The 17,527-nt window shown below is 49.9% G+C and overlaps 3 protein-coding genes across 3 annotated transcripts; 1 reads left to right on the top strand and 2 right to left on the bottom strand.

The window, feature by feature from the left end:
- Positions 1-6,841: 6,841 nt before the first annotated feature.
- N7481_003000 (uncharacterized protein) lies at positions 6,842-8,913 on the bottom strand (the record flags this gene model as incomplete). Its single annotated transcript, XM_057262219.1, has 5 exons — positions 6,842-7,366; positions 7,415-7,551; positions 7,604-7,669; positions 7,726-8,694; positions 8,745-8,913. The coding sequence occupies 5 exons, from the start codon at positions 8,911-8,913 to the stop codon at positions 6,842-6,844; spliced, it is 1,866 nt and encodes a 621-aa protein (XP_057123880.1).
- Positions 8,914-11,339: 2,426 nt separating this feature from the next.
- On the bottom strand, positions 11,340-13,643 carry N7481_002999 (coronin; the record flags this gene model as incomplete). Its single annotated transcript, XM_057262218.1, has 8 exons — positions 11,340-11,525; positions 11,577-12,807; positions 12,870-12,979; positions 13,039-13,087; positions 13,145-13,287; positions 13,362-13,421; positions 13,512-13,540; positions 13,610-13,643. The coding sequence occupies 8 exons, from the start codon at positions 13,641-13,643 to the stop codon at positions 11,340-11,342; spliced, it is 1,842 nt and encodes a 613-aa protein (XP_057123879.1).
- Positions 13,644-14,384: 741 nt separating this feature from the next.
- N7481_002998 (putative kinesin family protein (KlpA)) lies at positions 14,385-17,361 on the top strand (the record flags this gene model as incomplete). Its single annotated transcript, XM_057262217.1, has 4 exons — positions 14,385-14,619; positions 14,664-15,500; positions 15,554-17,118; positions 17,185-17,361. The coding sequence occupies 4 exons, from the start codon at positions 14,385-14,387 to the stop codon at positions 17,359-17,361; spliced, it is 2,814 nt and encodes a 937-aa protein (XP_057123878.1).
- Positions 17,362-17,527: the final 166 nt, after the last annotated feature.

The following is a 17,527-nucleotide window of genomic DNA, read 5'->3' as shown; positions in this document are numbered from 1 at the left end:
GGCATCTTTTCTTTGATATGCCGTTGTTTTCCCACTATTCGTAGCTTTGCGATCGCCTACGGAAAAAAGTACCAGCCAATACCAGCCAATAGCGGAGACACCAACCATATTTCCTCGGAGGCTTGAAGCATAATGGTTGATTCGCCTCTTAGCCTTAACCTTTTGCCTTTTGACATGGAGGTTTGCCGCAGTGGTTGCATTCATTCGTTGGCTTTGGCTTTCCATAGAGACAATGAGATAGATGGTGAGGCGATGGTGTTGTTTGTTGATGTGGCCCGAGATCTCGGTTTGCAGATCAAGTCAAGGTGCTGCTGACTGAGGTCGGGTACTTTCTCGGCCAACATTGCTTCCCTTCTCGTCTCACATCAGGATTGACGGGAGAGTTGAAGTCGGTTGGGGTCATCCTCATTGTTCAGTTCCCCATGATGTTCCTGATCTGGCATTTCTGTCGCCGCAGATGAGGAGGTGTTAGGTTGCCTCGTTGGCCCGACTTCTTGATGTTGTCTTGTATCCAGGGACGGGCCGAGTCATGCGAAGCCTCAGTTTTCCACGAGAAGATTCTTTGATGGCATTTATCCACCAAGGAAGTGCAATATAATAGTGGAAATCGCGCAAGTATTCGACTGGACGCATGTAATGCTGTTGAGTTGGGCTCCAATCCTTGGATCTCTTGGTTCATCTGGGGCAACTGGCAACGCAGTGTCCCCTTTCTCATACGCAATTGAGTGACCAAGAAGAGAAGAGGATGTCGACAAGGAGAGATAGGAGGGTGGAGAAGAGAGGAAGTCTCCAAGTTTGAGGTCACCTGCCACTTGGTCACTTGTGGTCACTGAATGTCACTGACTCTGGCAACTCTTCCTCGCGCCTTCCTCGCGTTCTGTTGATCTCTTAACCCGCTCCTTCCTCCAGCATAAATTCAAGCCAACCGAATCCCTTCGACTTCTTCTTTCGCTCCTTCAGCCTTCATCCTTCGTCCTTCTTCCTCCGCCATCCGCCATCCTTCTCCATTCATCCTCCTCCATCCGTCCTACCACATCGCCAGTCTCTTCAGCAAGGATCATCCTCATCCACCACGATCTCCATCACTTTCCTTTACCCTCACAAATCCATCAACTCCCCCAAACAATGCTTGATTAGATGACTCTGATGCATTATCTTGACTGGCATCGAAGATGGTTGCCACGATCGTCACCGCCAGGGATACCCAGCACAGGCTTCTGGTTACGATAGGTTTCGTCCCGTCATACACCCAAGGCATTCCCAAGGCACCATTGTAACCTCAATGTGGGCTTCCTTGATGCTAGCCAACGGGCCGTCCCTGGGAACAATGAGCTGGACACGCTCCACTCAGACAGAGTACCGGAACGCCGCAGGGATATGGAGATGGGTTGATGGGTTTGTGTATGTATGTATGGTCAACAGAGATGCTCGTCAGTTGCCAGAAAACTGCACGAGGTTTTGTCTCAGACCATTACTGGTCCATCACCATGAGATCCAAGGGTGAACGAGAAGCACCAGAGCCTGGCAAAACAGTTCGCTACGGGGCTTCAACTTCTGCATTGCAGTGTCCATCACATACTAGCCATGATTGATATGGTCCACGGGGACATCGAAGCATCCTGGGAAGAATGACAATTCATTTATCCTGCTTGAACCCGTTTGCCTGCTGATCCATCCCATTCTTGAGTATCTTGGCCCATGTTCTTGATCAAGTATAAGCCTCCAATATATGGGCTTTGCCGAATGACAGTGAATCATATTCAAAATAGTGACGCAGTCGACGGGAGCAGAAGACCTCAGGGCGAGCAAGACCTCTGAAGCTCTGGTCAACTTTGTGACTATCTGGATAGTCGATGAGCACCATCAGCTCCAAATAGCGTGGCTAGCTATGTGCCAACTCATGGGTCCCATTGTGAATATGATGCAGTGTGCAGTCAGGCTCGTTGTGTCGACCGGCGAGGTTGTCTGTTTCTCGTTTTCGAGTTGTCCGAGTTCATCGTGTTCTGGCGTTATACGAGGCAGGTGATCTTCAAAGGCATTGTGTCATGGTCACTTGCGGCGTGGCCATCTCAGTGATACCTCCACCATGCGATTGCGGTAGTGTCCGGTGGCGACTTTGATCCTGGCCAGTGAGCTGCTATGTACTAGCACCCACAGGGGTCATTTCTCATTGGTGTATCGAAAGAAGCATCCGTGGTCTTGGTGGTTAATCGGCGGCGGCGGGGGTATCATCTTTGCGTCGGGGGTATCGGTCGGCGTGCAACATTCGGAAATCGGGGCGATGGACTACTATTGCCATCGACCTTTCGCAATTAGACTATCATCGTCAATCTTACATCGCGGTCGGTCCTTCGGATGACCTGTTTTCATGTCAGCAGTATCAAGGTACAGTACTCGATCGGGCAAGACCACCATCGCCATCGCTACGTCTTCTTCCACGTCCCCGTGGGGATCTGGCATAGGGACTGTGGCAAACATCTCGTCAAGTTGCTGTTCAAGTGGCACGAGGCTGTTAGTTAGAGGACATCTATCTTGACCATGGCGATGAAGATATCGATAGTGTGTTGATGTCAAGTCAGTAATGCGTGTTCCAAACGGTCCTGTTCACCCTCCAGGGTTGCCCTGATCTGTTGTATCAACAGAACACGACGGTCATGGACGACCAGGTGATGCATAGGGGGTAAGCATGCTAGAAAATGAAGACAGTCATAAAGTCTTCTCAGGGAAGGTTGCCATGGCACCATTTCTCGCGGATCACGTCCTTGTCCTTCGACATAGGAAGAGACAAGAGGCTATTCCCACAAGGAGCGAGGGATAATATGAAAACCCTTTCCCTGGCTCCCTGTGGCACCAATTGGGGCTGTTTACCTCGTGGAAAAAGATTCCCTGCGAAGCTATTGGGGCTACCACCTCGTGGAAAAAGATTCCCTGCTAAGTTATTGGGGCTCGGCTCCACCTGATGCCCTGCCAAAACAGAACATCAAGGTTACGTGCTCAGAGGAGGCCAGAGACGTTCCTCGCAAAGAGTCGGGAGTTGAGTAGTCGATGAGAAAAAAAAACTGGGTTGATACCTGCTTCGGAGGGCCATGTCTAGGACAATCCGCGTGGGTTATAGTGACAGGCAACATGAGGGAACTCAAATCCATCACTTATGCGAAGCGAGTGACATTCCAGGAGGGATGGCAAACTTATTGAGGCAAGCTTTGGATGAATGGCATTGCCCGAGCTTGATGGTACCCCATGGGCAGATGCAAAGGGGGCATCGTGCGATGCGTGTACGGAGGACGGAGTACGGAATCGGCAATTTATGGTGCGCCGTCTTAACACATCGTTACCTGCAGGAAGATCCATGGGGCCGATCCAGGCGAATCCAACCAACAACTGCCTGGCGCACTTTCTCACTGGTGTACGTATGTGCTTCCATGCTTGGTCAGGCAGCTGGAGCTGTGAGTCGCGGGGCCAGGCCCGGCCACACAGCCTTCATCCAAATCAAGTGACTGCAAGTGCATGCTACCAAACTTACAACCCTGAAGGTATGTATGGCTAAGTTACGGCAAGGTACCCTGAACCAAGGAGAACAATTCACATGTCAGATCATCCACTAACATACTAACATTGAAACCTCGATAACTGACCAATACAAAAGATGGCATCTCCTGTAGCCTTGGAACAATCTTCTTAGGGCGAATGGCTGACGTATTAAACGAGTAAGAGGCTTTGGTCAGCGACTCTCCAGCCTATAGTAATCCTGGTTTGCCACATATTAACAGCTGATGGCGACTGATCAACAGGGCCGGTCCAGGGCTGAACTGTTACATGTAACCATGCAGTAATTTTCACTGCTTTACTAGTATATTAAAATAAGCTTCCCTTTGCCTAGCTTGGGATTCTGCCTTGATTTTGGGGCGACACTTCCAGGGCGGCCGTTTCTGCCGCGCGCCCTGGTGTGGCTTGCCGAAGATGATTGGGGGGGGGGGTTTGGCAGCGATGCACTGCATTCCTTTGTGCGGAATATTACTAGTAGCTTCGATTAATCTGGGGAATAAATTCGGGCTAACCTTTGCGTCAAGTTGGTCCTTGTAATCAAGTTTCAACTACTAGTTTGACCCCAGACATTTGGTTTAGTAGCTGCATTGCTTAGTGGCTGCAAAATGACCAGTGATTAGTAATCGTCTTGTAGTAACGTAATTCCCGCCCGACCGGGTCACCTTCCCGACCGGGTCAACCCATCTAAAATCGCGTCTTCCTACCAATCTACCTAACTCAACCACCTACCATGCCACCAAAACGCACTGAATCCTCGCAGAAGTCGGCTCATCAAGAGGGCAAGATCTTATTAGCCCTTGACGATATTCAAAATGGCCGTATCAAATCTCTACGCGCGGCAGCCAAGCTATACGAAATACCCTTCTCTACACTGCAAGCGCGTGCCGATGGTCGAACCTCACACGTTGATAAACGCCCAACTGGTCATAAACTAACCCAATTAGAAGAGGATTCGCTTACTGAATAGATATTCTCTATGGATATACGTAGAGCAGCGCCTAGGCCTGCTACTGTAAGAGAGATGGCTAATATCCTACTGGCTGCATATAGTAACCAACCTCCGCCTACTGTTGGCAAGAATTAGCCATCAAAATTCGTTCAACGTCGCGATAAGCTTCGTACATACTACTCAGTACGATATGATTACCAACGTACATTAAACGAAGACCCAAAAGCCCTACAAGCCTGGTTTACAACTGTACAAAGTATAATTAACGAGAACGGAATGCAAGCAGAGGATATCTATAACTTTAATAAGACAGGCTTTACAATAGGCCTTATATCCTCGCAGAAGGTAGTAACTCAAACAGAATACTACAGTCGGAGATATCTTCTACAGCCAGGAAATCGTAAATAGGTTACTGCTATCAAAGTAATCTGTGCCGATGGTTATTCGCTACCGCCGTATATAATTTTTAAGGGTAAAGTAGCTGTAGCAGATTAGTTTAAAAACCTACCACAAAACTGGCGATTTAAGGTCTCTGATAACGGCTGGACTACCGACATAATTAGCCTACGTTGGCTACAAAAGCTTTTTATCCCATCAACAAATTTGTATATACGCAGCCGATTTTGCCTACTGATTTTTAACGGCCATAGTAGCCATCTTTCGCCCTAATTCAACCAAATTTGTACAGCAAACAATATTATACCTCTTTGTATACCTTCGTATGTATCACATCTACTACAACCACTAGATATTGGCTGCTTTACAGTTATTAAGAGAGTATATAGCCGTTTTGTCAGCGATCTTACACATAGGGGATACAACCATATCGACAAGTACGATTTTTAAGAGAACTATCAACACGCACGGCTAGAGGCTTTCCAAAAGCTAGCTATTATTCAGAGTAGCTTCACAGCTAGTGGCCTAGTACCGGTTGACGCAGAAAGAATACTTTCAAAGCTCAATATCTCTCTACAAACTCTGTCACCACTAAACAGCCGGCCAAGCAGCAGATCAAGCTAATCTACGCCAAAAACGCCTAGAACTGTCGTTCAGCTACAAAAGCAAGTTTCAATGCTTAAGGATCTATTACACCGGCGGTCAAATAGCCCTCCGAGCCCATCAAAAACTATATTTGATCAGATTATCAAGGGCCACTGCGAAGCGCTACACAATACTGCATTGCTTGCGCAGGAGAACGCAAATCTACGTATAACGAACGAGAAGATAGTTAAGAAACGCAATCGGTCAACTAGGCAGATACCCTGCGAAGAGGGATTAACTGTTGAAGAGGGCCTACAGCTACTTACGCAGCTAGATTTGCTAGCAGAAGAAGCTGTAGTAGATTCGCATACGCAGGGCGAACTGCCTACTCATGCAGATAGGCGGGCAACTAGGGCTCCGCCTAGGTGTAGTAGGTGTAGGGAGATTGGCCACAAGATTAATAAATGTAAAAATCGCTATATCTAGTTGAATTAATGGGTGTTGGCTGCGATAATCGATTTTGAACTTCTATAATGGGGTTAGGTGACCCGGTCGGGCGGGAATTACGTTAGTTAGTTAACTAACTAACTATTTAAACTTGAAGATATTCAGATTTATATCAGTTAGATATAGTAAACCTCCTCAGCAGATCGCTTTTTTAACTAGAACGAATGAATGTGGAAGACCTACGTGTGACTATTTCTCATATTGAACACGATTCATAAAGGTTCCAATCTCACTAGTATCAGTCGAAATGTCATCTCCATCCCGGAGCACAACCTTGGGATTTCGGGTGCAACCAATCCCGGCAGGCATTCCGGTTAGAATAATAGTCCCGGCTTCTAAAGTGGTCCCTTGGGAGAGATATGATTTCTGTTTCCTTACGTCGAAGATCATATTGGCGTTCAGCCCGTCCTGTACGGTGGTCTCATTGTAGATCTCTTTGATGGCCAATTTATGGGGGTCAGGAATGATGGCCGGGCAACCAAGACAGGACCTGGTTTCATTCTATTAATATGAATCAGGGTATACTTCGCTACTACGATTTACTCACCGATCGGGCAGCTTCCATCAAGCCCCTTGGGTAAAGCAAACTACTACTGGATGGTTGTTGCAGCACAACACCAATATAGACGGGATATATACTGGCATCTTCGGTTTTAGCGCCTGATCCTTAGCGGTCCGATATCCGGATACTGATTCTGAAAGGTAGTCCAGGAGGGAAATAAGGTCCCGGAAGAGGTATGATTCTAAATGAGTATATCGAAGGATAATAACAAGTGATGTCGAAGAATAGGAAAATATACAAGTGAAGGCAAATATTGAGTAGGCCGTTTCTCAAAGAAGAAACCAGAAAGGCTAACCCTAGACGTGGGCATGCTGCGCCTGTCTCACAATGTGTCGTCGACGCACAACTGGGACAATGGAGCTGGAGCTGGAGCCGCTGCTTGACAAAGGAACAGGAACTAGCGAAGACGGAGGGGAAGGGGGAGGGGGAGGAGCCGTGACAGATGATGGTGGTGGCATGGGGGTTGATGATGAGGAATGAAGAATAGACGACGGAGAAAGGGCAGTTGACGATGGGGGAAGAGGAGTAGAGGAAGGAGAGACAGGAATCGAGGAAGATGGGGCCGTAGGAGTTGACGACGAACGGTGAGGGATAGATGCCGAGACTGGAATTGAAGAATGAGGGTGATCCCAGGATGAGGGACGAGGAATAGTCGGTAGTGGCGATGGGAATGATGACGGGGGCGCAGAGGTCAAGTAACGAGGAGAAGGCTTGGAGTAGCTGGGCACCGAGTACGAAGGAGCACTGGAGAAAGATCCAGTGGGAAGACTGGGTCCAGCGTTGAAGCCAGTGCAGAAGGTGGGAAGTGTATAGACATATGACTGAGAATCATTAGCGAAGAAATATAATTTAATCCCAGGATAACTCACAGCGAGCGTTGCGCTTAGGAAAGGACTTTCGGTATTATCCTTAATGGCGGCTTCTCCGATCAGGGCAGCGCCAACCGAAGGCAAAAGCTTGACAGCTTCATGCTTTCCCTTCTGATCCGGACAAGCATCGGCAGAGTCTAGAATGTATTAGTTGTAGTCCCTTTTTCGCAATTTAATACGGAAACTTACTGGCTGCCAACGAAACAGTTGCACCGCCAAATGGCTGGAGCTTGACGCCAACATCGAAGCCATGATCTGTTACGAGAATTAGCATGGGAAGTACTAAAATAAAGAGCAGGACATTATCTTACCAAGGACCTCCAATGCAAGCTGAATCTTCGCAAACAGATCCAATTCCACAGATCCACTAAGGGCAGCATCGACAGTGAACTCTTTGGGAGTGAAGTGCGGCTCCCAGCCGCTTTGCGAAACATCAGGGTTCAACAGGTCGATCGTCATTGATGCCGAGTCGGAAAGACTAAGAGTGCCTCCAGTCGTAATTCCAGCACTACCCTTGAGTGGTCCAATGGAGTAACCCCACCCGAACTCAAGCTCAGGGCCAAGATCCAGAATTCCACCAGCAATAGAGATTCCATCAATAGGAATTGTTCCCAGAGGGTATGTCTTGCTGATCTTCCCCGGGAGGTTTGCAACAATACCGACACGAGGTTCAAATACAGCCTCAACGCCGTGAGGCGACAGAACAAGCTCGACGTCCTTGGGAATTCCCAACCAGGTGGAGATGTGGAAGCCAAATTCAAATTCTCCCTTGGTACCACAGCCCCAGCAGTCGTAGGACAGCTTGAGATCGCCATCACCCACCTGAACGTGGCTGAGGGGCAGATCATGGTTCACATCGAACGAGTAGGTATCGTCATAGTCGCGCTTGTTTGAGGCCGGGCGGCCTCCAACGAAGAGCTCGTATGAGTGAGAAACCTTCTTCCAGTCACTGGCGTGGCCAATCGCCTTGATTGTGTTGGCAGAGTCGTCAAATTCAACATTGGTAATGACGAATGGTAGACGGTCCTCGTTCCACTCGCAGTGGCCTTGACCAGCGACAAGCACAAATGTTCTGTCATCCTCATCGTTGACCCATTTCCACGCCTTGGCGCCGTAACGATAGGCTTGGTCATCTTCGAAATTCATGGTCAAGCTGTGAGGACTGCATTGGGTGGACTTCAACATGGGGTAGAACTTCTCCAAGGAGATGATGTTCTCGTGTTTTCCGGGGTAGAAGGAGGTGAAGTTTCCAAGGGCATATCGGCTGTTTCCAGTAGATCCTGTTCTGCGCATTAGTCGGTTGTAAATATAGGGGAAGAACTCAACATACCACCCCATAAGAAGGTCTCAGAACTGAGGAGATCCAACATTGAGTAGTCATTGTCTCGAGCTCCCTTTTGGCCTGCATTTCGAGGTAGGTCGAGAGGCTTTAAATTAACAGCTGATCCAAGAGCAGAGAAAAGACCGAAAGCCAGCCATGAAAGGCCTTGAATACCCATATCTGCTCTTATTTTGCCTAGAATGACCAGGGCTAAACAGAATGTTGAGGATGAATAATGAATATTAGCGAGTCTCCGCTGAAGCCTTCTCTTATTGTATCAACAAACTGACACGGGGCGCTGGATATTATTAAGGTTTGACTGGTCGATCCGCCAGAAAAGGCCCGCGAGATCATACCATGCTGAGGCCGTAATGGCACGGGAATCCTTCGACACGAAAAAGTGCCCCGTTTCATCTCTAGCCGGTGGCGATCCCTGCCTACAGTGCCAGTAACGATCTCCTCGTTCCTGCGCATGGCCCCCAAGGGTGGAGCAGTCTACAACCAACGAAACCATGCTGTGCCTGGGTGGCTGAGCTTAAGCTCTGGGACTGCATATTAAATGTTACATGGCGCGTTTCGGGCACTCTCGTAAGAGATACTCGAAGCGTGGTGGGCATCTCGTATTCGAGTGCTTATCCTAATTTAAAGCCGGTAGCAGTTAGGGTTTGCGGCCCGCAGGGCAGGCCATTCTATTATTATCATGCGCAGGAGAAAATAAAATCAATAGAGGCTGGAGATGGCTTGGAAAGATGTAAAGCTTTCTAAGATTGAATTTATAGATCGTCTTAAGTAGGCTGCTTATGGTGGGGTAAGAGAATGTAAACATTTTGGTAATCCACCCTAACCTTTCATTCCACCTCGTGTTCCAAAATATCATACGGGATACCCACTTCAGGAAGTGCAGATCACATTGATAGACCCTCTACATGACTATCATTGTTCACAAAGGTACTTCAAATGATACTAACTTTCAATTGGGATGTGATTGCAACGTTCCGATGTAAATGCTTAGAAAAGTACTCCGTAGACAGTCTTTTTAATATATTTCCGTGTTTCACATAGCGTATCTCCACTCTTATATTGGTTTAGCAGATGAGTATGAGTTTGCCCAATAGTAAGAATTACCTTGTGAAGTACTCAGTACCCGCCTTGTGCAGCCGTCAAAGGCCTCCAACTACAAATGTTGTCGATCTTATCATGGCGGTTGCCTGTCGGCCAAAATCACTTCGTGACATTATATTAAACCATACGACTTTCCTTGTTAACCCACTCCAATGGACTTTGCGTTATCTTGATCTGGTGGGGCGTCGATTAAGGAATTGAATACCCCCGCCAACCACTTGTCAGGTGCAAAGTGAGATTTGGCCATCTCCAGTAGTTCAGATTCTATCACGATGACTTCTTTGCGGACCACAAATGCCCGTGAATATTCACCTCCATTTTTAACGAAGTCTTAAGCACTTTGTCTCTTCTCTAGAGATTTTGATGGCATTAGTGTATCTAGAAAAAAACTCACATCTTTACTCCCACAACTGCGACGTCTACGACGTCTTGGTGGGTAAGAAGATACTGCTCCAGCTCGGCGGGGGCGACTTGCAGGCCTTTCACTGCGATCAGTCCCTAGAGAATAACCATTAGCTTCCTTTCCACCTTATAAAATTATGAATGTTCATGGATTCCACTTTCAATCGATCTACAATGTAGACGCATCATCTCCCACCGATATAACCGATGTCACCAGTTCGAAGCCAACGATACCAGTCCCGCTGCACAATTGTCTCTTCGGTTGCGTTCGTATTCTTGTAATATGACTCGGATTTCATGATGTTGGGACCAGCCACTCAGATCTCTCCAATGGTCACGTTAGGGGGTGCAACGCCACTGAAATCACGATCATCGAGTGGTTCAATTCACGCAGCACAATTGGGATTCAACCAGCCAATAGATCGACCATCGTCTTCATCGTCTGGAGCAGATCCAGTGATCGAGCAGATTCCCTCCGTCATGCTCCACCCCTGTTTGACTCGCACACCGGATTTAAGATATAGATTTTCTATGACCCGTCCTAGGTCAGGCTGAACGGGGCCGATCCTCTTAGTAGTAGTACTGTTAAAATACTATGTGGATATTAAGCTAGTGCTGGCGACGTTAATGTTGGAAGCAGAGTGCTAGTACTCCTTGCACTGCCAACCTTCAAGTTGGCCCCAGGGAACTTGAAGTTCTCGGAGTCCGAGTCATTCTGGAATAAGCAGCTTGCTAGAGTGGCCCAATCTACTAGAATACTATATAATGCTCAAGTTCAACTTCCGAGGTTAAAGTTGTATTTAATCCGGGCTTTAACTACAAGAGGTACTAGTAGATCCGCTAGATCTCCGAGAAAATTTGCAAGTTTCTTTTGAATTGAATTTGGAGTCAATGTATTGACAGAACCGCTAAAAAAACACAAACACGATATCCACATGCAGCAGAGCATTCTCGTATGTCGAGGGACTGGATGTCATTTCCAAGTGCATGTCCAGGGGCGCCAACACCAGGTAGTCACTACATTACAAACGGCAAATGTGCATACAACAATATCAAACATACCCTGGCCTTGGTTCAGGCTTACTTCAGTTGGGTCTTAAGAGACTCGATCTCAGCGGTCAGGCTTTGCATCTGCTGAGCCTGGGCAGCAATCGTCTTGGTCTGTGCTGTGATCAAATTCTTAATCTCCTCGAGTTCCTTGTGCACGGAGCCTGTTGCGACAACTGGTTCGCTGGCTGGGGAGGAGGAGGCGGGGGGTGTGGAGGTCTGTAATGATTAGCAAATGAATGGAGCCACGTAAGATAGTGAAGAACTTACCACGACGCGGGGTTCGGGCTTGGGCTCCGGCTTGGGCTCCGGCTTGGGCTCCGGCTTGGGCTCGGGTTCCTTGGGTCGCAGAGGGCTGCTCACTCGGGGAGGTGTGACCTGGATGACAGGAGAGCGAGGGGTACGCTCGACGGGCTTGGGAACCTCCTCAAAGCTGGAATCATCATCATCGTCGGCGGTGCTGACCTCATCTTCCTTGTCATCGGCGAACTTGTTAACCATGGCGGCCATCGAAGCACCTTGATCCTTCATGGAGGGGCCGGGACGAGCGACGGGGGTGGGCTCGGAAACGGGCTCGCGGGCAGCCGGCAGTGAAGCGGGCTCGCTCTTCTTAGGAGCGGGCTCGGCAGCCTTGGGAGCAGGGGCATCCGTGGCGGTGGTGGGCTTATCCTGAACCCCAGAAACTTCCTTTTCACCCTCGCCGTCGTAGAGGCTGGCCATAGAGATCTTGGGCGGGATCGCCTCCTTGCCCTGAAGCCACTCTCCAGCGCTCATAGCAGGAGTAAGACCGATAGTAGGGGGGTAAATATCGTCCTGGAAGGTCTCGGATTTGCGAGGAACGATGAACGAGATTGGCTGAATATAAGTATCGTCAACGGTCTTGTACGCACGGGTCAACTCAGTGTCATGCATGTTCACACCCCGCTTGGGCATGAATGCAATTCCACGCTGAGGGTCGGAGGACTTGTACTCGTCGAGGGGCTCAAACTTGTCGTTCTCGAGCTCGAAGTAGCGGATGTTGCCATCACCACGGCCAGCCAGGTAAAGGCAGTTGGTGCTGTCGTCCCAGAAGGGCATGTTGACACCTGAGTTCTTGTCCAGAGTGATGAAGCCAGTGATGGGTTCCTGCATGGCGCGAATATCCCACAAGGCCAGTTGGCGGTCACTGAATCTGGAGAAACCGGTGGTTGCGATCTGATCACGCTCGCCGAGCCAAATGGCGCGGCTGTTCTTAGCTCCGACATGACCCTTAGTCTCGGAGACGGCAGTCGCCTGGCGGGGATCCCAAATTTTGAGCTTGTTGTCGTCCTTCTTATCGGCACGAACAGTAGTCACCAGTCGGGCACCGTTCGCACTCCATGATTGCGACTGAACAACGTTGCCCGCGTTGAAGGTGTGCGTCTCTTTTTCGATTCCGATATCCCAGATCTTCACGGTGTCGGACGAGGTCGTTGCCAGCACGTCCTCGGCGGCGGGGTTGAACAGTACGTGGCCGACCTTCCTGCAAGGTTATTAGTGTTGCGCCCTCGCGTCGCATCGCGTAGGATGGTTGTAGATCCTCACTTAGACTGGCTGCTCAGCTTGCTAATAGGCTTCAAGCTTTCTTCAATGCTGTCGAGAGCCTCGGGATCGGGGCGAACGGTGTGATTGTCGGGAACTTTCCAGAGAAGGACCTAAGAAATGATCAGCGCGATCCGACGGGAGGGTTGTTTTCTCGCGCCCAAGAGCTTACCTTTCCGTCATCCGAACCTGAAGCAATAATATCATCATGGAAAGGGTTCCTGGAGTGTCGTTTGTAAGCTTGCGATGTATGCGCCTTCCTTCTCTATTTCCCTTACCAGTCGGTGTCGAGGACGGCGGCAGTGTGGCCACGGAACAAAGGAATGCGCTCTGGGAGTTTGCCGGTTTCGTTGAGGGGGATGACAGCAAAAGCACCACCACCGCTGGCTTGCCAATTGAGCGAGAGGTATTTGGGGTTAACCTATATCGGAGAACCGTTAGATCGACAATGGGGCGAAACGTCAGGGGGCGGTGCGGGTGGCACGAGGGACGGACCTTGATTAGGTTGGTATCCCAGGCATTGTTGGAGATACGGAGGTTATCGTAACATTGGTCCTGGAGGCCGCAATGGGTGTCAGATTTGGTCAAAAGTCATTCCCGACAGGGGGACACAAGGGGGTAGATATAGAGGAGGGATGATAGTACCTTTTTCGTCGGACGCCCGTAGACGTGGCCTTGCCAGAAACGAGCACGGTCAGCGGGATGTTATGAAAAGAAGATGCGGGACACCAAATGATACTCACGATACTTGGAGGCACGTACAAAACGCCCGGACATTTTGAGTACCGACGGTCAGACGGAAAGATATGGAAAAGAAGGGAGCTCGGAGAGGAGGAGGTAGAATGGAGAAGACCCAGCTGTCCACCAGCAACGAGGGAATGCGGGAACTGGGGCGCTTTGGGTGTTTCAGCGGGCCGAGTGGAGTCCGCGCTGCGTCGGCGGCGACTGGAGGGAGAGTGGCGATTGGTCGCAATTGAGTTTGGGCAACGTGACCATGAGGGCAGTCAAAGAAAGAAAGAGTAAAGGCACAGGAATGAGATATGGAATGGGTTGAGAAGAAGAGAATAGTTGACAAAGTCAAAGACAATAATAATCAGCAAGTTGTGTTGTTCAGGCAGTGCCTGCCTCGAGGGTGACCGTGTCACGTGGTCTGCAATTGCCCGGAAATGATAATGATCACGTGATATCTTACATAACACGGCGGGACCCGACGCTAGCCCCAATCGGGGCAAGCCCCGCTGAGTCATCGTTTGTTTACGGCGTCGCTGGGGAAATCAGCCAAACCAGCCAAACCCGCCCCGACCAGCCAAACAGCTTGCATCGCATCGCATTCGCATCTACAATCCCGCTTCCCCTCATTTTCACTCCCCTTAAAGAGATCGTGGCAGGTCGAGAATTCTCTCTTCTCGCCCGGATCATTTACTCCCCGGTGTCCTGGCGATCCCCTTCTACAGCAACCATGGATGATGAGAATCTGGTATGTTGCGCCTGTGCGCCAGTGCCCCCTCACGTCGTCGCATGATTGACACCAGAACCAACATCAACATCAATTTCGGAATAATTACTCACTCTGTCATAGTCTCACCCCCGGGCCTCAACTCGGTCGCGTCTCCCTCAACCTGGTCTGCGCGAAATGACCTCTGCAACAACCAATTCGCGATCCGGCATCCTGCCGCCTGGAAGCATTGCCAACAAAGCCACCAGCGTCTCTCGTATGAACCGAACCGAGATCGAACGCCCTCCTTGCAGAGACGTATCTTGATGACTGACCATGATTGCTAGCAACTCGATCTAAAGCCCCGAACCCTACGGATACCAAGCGCTCCGGATCAACCATGCGACAGCCCACCAGCCCGACCAAGGCCCACGCCCGCGGAAGCTCCTACGCCTCATCGACCATGTCCCGAAGCAATTCAACAGCGACCCGCTCAATCAAGGGTGGCTTCTCATCTACTGTCGGTGCTGGTAGCATGCGACCGGCCTCCTCAATGGCACGACCGGCTTCTTCGATCGGTACCCGCAAACTGAACGGCTCATCGATCTCTCGCCCCGCCACCTCAATGGACACCCGCATGGACGATGCCACAGGAAGCGTCCTGGGAAAAAGAAAGGGTATGCAGTTTTCCTCTTTCCCTCATCGTGTTTTTCCCTTCCCCAATGGATCCCGTGGAGGGCTCAGCTTGAATGGCCCTCGGCGCAAAAACACAACATCATCGACTGCCGAAAGCCAGATCACTAGCTTGACCACCCAATTTGCGTCTGTTTCCTTTGCGGATAGTGGTGTCCCAGATGTTGTGCCATGCCCACTGTTCAAGCAACCCCCAATGGATCATACTCCCTTCACCCCGATGAGACCTGGCAAAGCGTCGCGTATTTTCCCCGCGACGCCATCCCAGCCCCAGCGGACTCCCTTTGTGCACTTTAATAGCAGCACTCGCAAGCAACCCACCCCCCTCTTCCTCACCAAAAATTCTTCTGTTCAGGTTTTTAACAGCCGTATAGATACCCAGTGGGACCACGAGCTCAGAGAAAAGCAAATGAACGACATGTTTGAAACCTTCATGTCACGGATGAACCAGCAAGGCCACAATAGTGCCGGCCTTAAGGAATCGGTCGATTTCTACAAGACCCGAAGTGAGTTGACCCGTCACGCCGGATGTGGCGACTGTTCTAATGACTGCCTTTAGTTGACGAGCTTGAGAAAACTCGCGATGCCATCACAGAAAGCAATACAAACTTGCGAGTGGAGATGGAGGTCTTGAAGACCCAATTAATAACTGCCGAGCACTCATTGAAGGCTGCTCAACGAGACCAGGAGATCGCCATGGACGATCTTGAAATGCGCCAGCGCATTGAGATGGAATCAATTCGACAAGACGGCAAAAAGGACTCAGAAGCGCTGAGCGCCCGTCATCAAATTGAGATGCAAGAACTTCGACGGCAACTGGAGAATGAGATCGAAGATGAGAAGGCAGCACGCGTTCGTGAGCTCGGGAAAATGACTTCGAAAAGCGCCTCCGCGCTGCAAGAATCTGAAATGGAACTCAGAAGCAAACTCCGCGAAATTGACTCGGTCAGCAGCTTGTTGGAGAGCACGAAAGCCGAATTGGACCGCGAGCGAAAGCACACCAACGATCTTCGCCAGAATCTAGACACAGTCAGTAGCAACAGCGTCACTTTGGAGTCTACGATCCGAGCCCTCAAGGCCCGCATTGAGTTCCTAGAGGGCGGCCGAGAGGAACAATCTGAAGCGTTTGAGCGATGCAATCAAGACATGATGGACGCTCTAGCCGAAACCGACGCAGTCAAGGAGAAGCTGCGCAGAGAGGAAACACTTCGTCGAAAGCTTCACAACCAGGTCCAGGAGCTGAAGGGAAACATCCGTGTCTTCTGCCGTGTCCGTCCCTCTTTGAACAGCGAGCCTGCCTCCCAGATCGCTGCTATGCAATACCCCGATGAATCCGAGGACGCCAAGGAGATCAACATCATGGGCCCTGAAGAGAAAAGCAGTCTTGGGACTGTCTCGCGCAAGAATAACAACTTCTCCTTCGATCGCGTCTTTGGCCCCCGCACGCAGAATGGAGAGGTTTTCGACGAAATCAGCCAGCTTGTCCAGAGTGCTCTTGATGGGTACAATGTTTGCATTTTCTGCTATGGTCAAACTGGCAGTGGTAAGACACACACCATGTCTTCTCAGGATGGTATGATCCCTCGCGCTGTTCACCAAATATATGAAACCGCCCAAGGTCTGGAGGAGAAGGGCTGGCGCTATACCATGGCTGGAAACTTCGTGGAGGTGTACAATGAGAACCTGAATGATTTACTCGGCAATCCCGATGAGTTGGACAAGAAGAAGCATGAAATCCGCCACGATATGCAGCGCGGCAAGACAATAATTACGGATATCACCACGGTGCAATTGGATTCACCCGAGATGGTGGAGTCGATTCTCAAAAACGCAGATGCCAATCGTTCTGTGGCAGCGACAAAGGCGAACGAGCGATCCTCGCGATCTCACTCCGTCTTTATTCTCAAACTCATTGGAGAGAACCACATCACCGGCGAGCGCAGTGAGGGTACGCTCAACCTGGTCGATCTCGCTGGTAGCGAGCGCCTGAGCCATAGTGGGGCCACAGGTGAACGTCTCAAGGAGACTCAGAACATCAATCGCAGTCTCAGCTCGTTGGGTGATGTGATTGCTGCTCTTGGCCAAGGCAAGGATGGTGGTCACATCCCATACCGGAACAGCAAGGTAATTTCCCCCAACCATTATGGTCCTATACCTTTATTCATCCCAACATTCTAACACTTCATACAGCTTACCTACCTGCTCCAATTTTCCCTCGGCGGCAACTCGAAAACCCTCATGTTTGTCATGGCCAGCCCGTTGCAGGCACACATGTCGGAGACGTTGACCAGCTTGAAGTTCGCAACGAAGGTGCACAATACTCATATCGGCACAGCAAAGCGACAGGCGCGTGTTCGCGACACTTGAATATTATGATACCTCTCCCCGTTTTGCATATAGTCCGGGTTTCCTTTGTTTCTTTATGTCTTTTCATGGGTGGGGGTCTTTAACGACCCTGTCCCCCACCTTGGCGTTGGCGTTGGGGTTGATTGATAATGATTGTTTTTTTACGGGTCGGAGGTGTGTGTCCCGG

This window comes from Penicillium waksmanii, assembly GCF_028829765.1.
Source record: "Penicillium waksmanii strain IBT 27052 chromosome Unknown utg000004l:1.0-5674109.0:1.0-5678898.0, whole genome shotgun sequence".
Taxonomy (NCBI): domain Eukaryota; kingdom Fungi; phylum Ascomycota; class Eurotiomycetes; order Eurotiales; family Aspergillaceae; genus Penicillium; species Penicillium waksmanii.
This window is presented reverse-complemented; position numbering and strand designations above follow the sequence as displayed.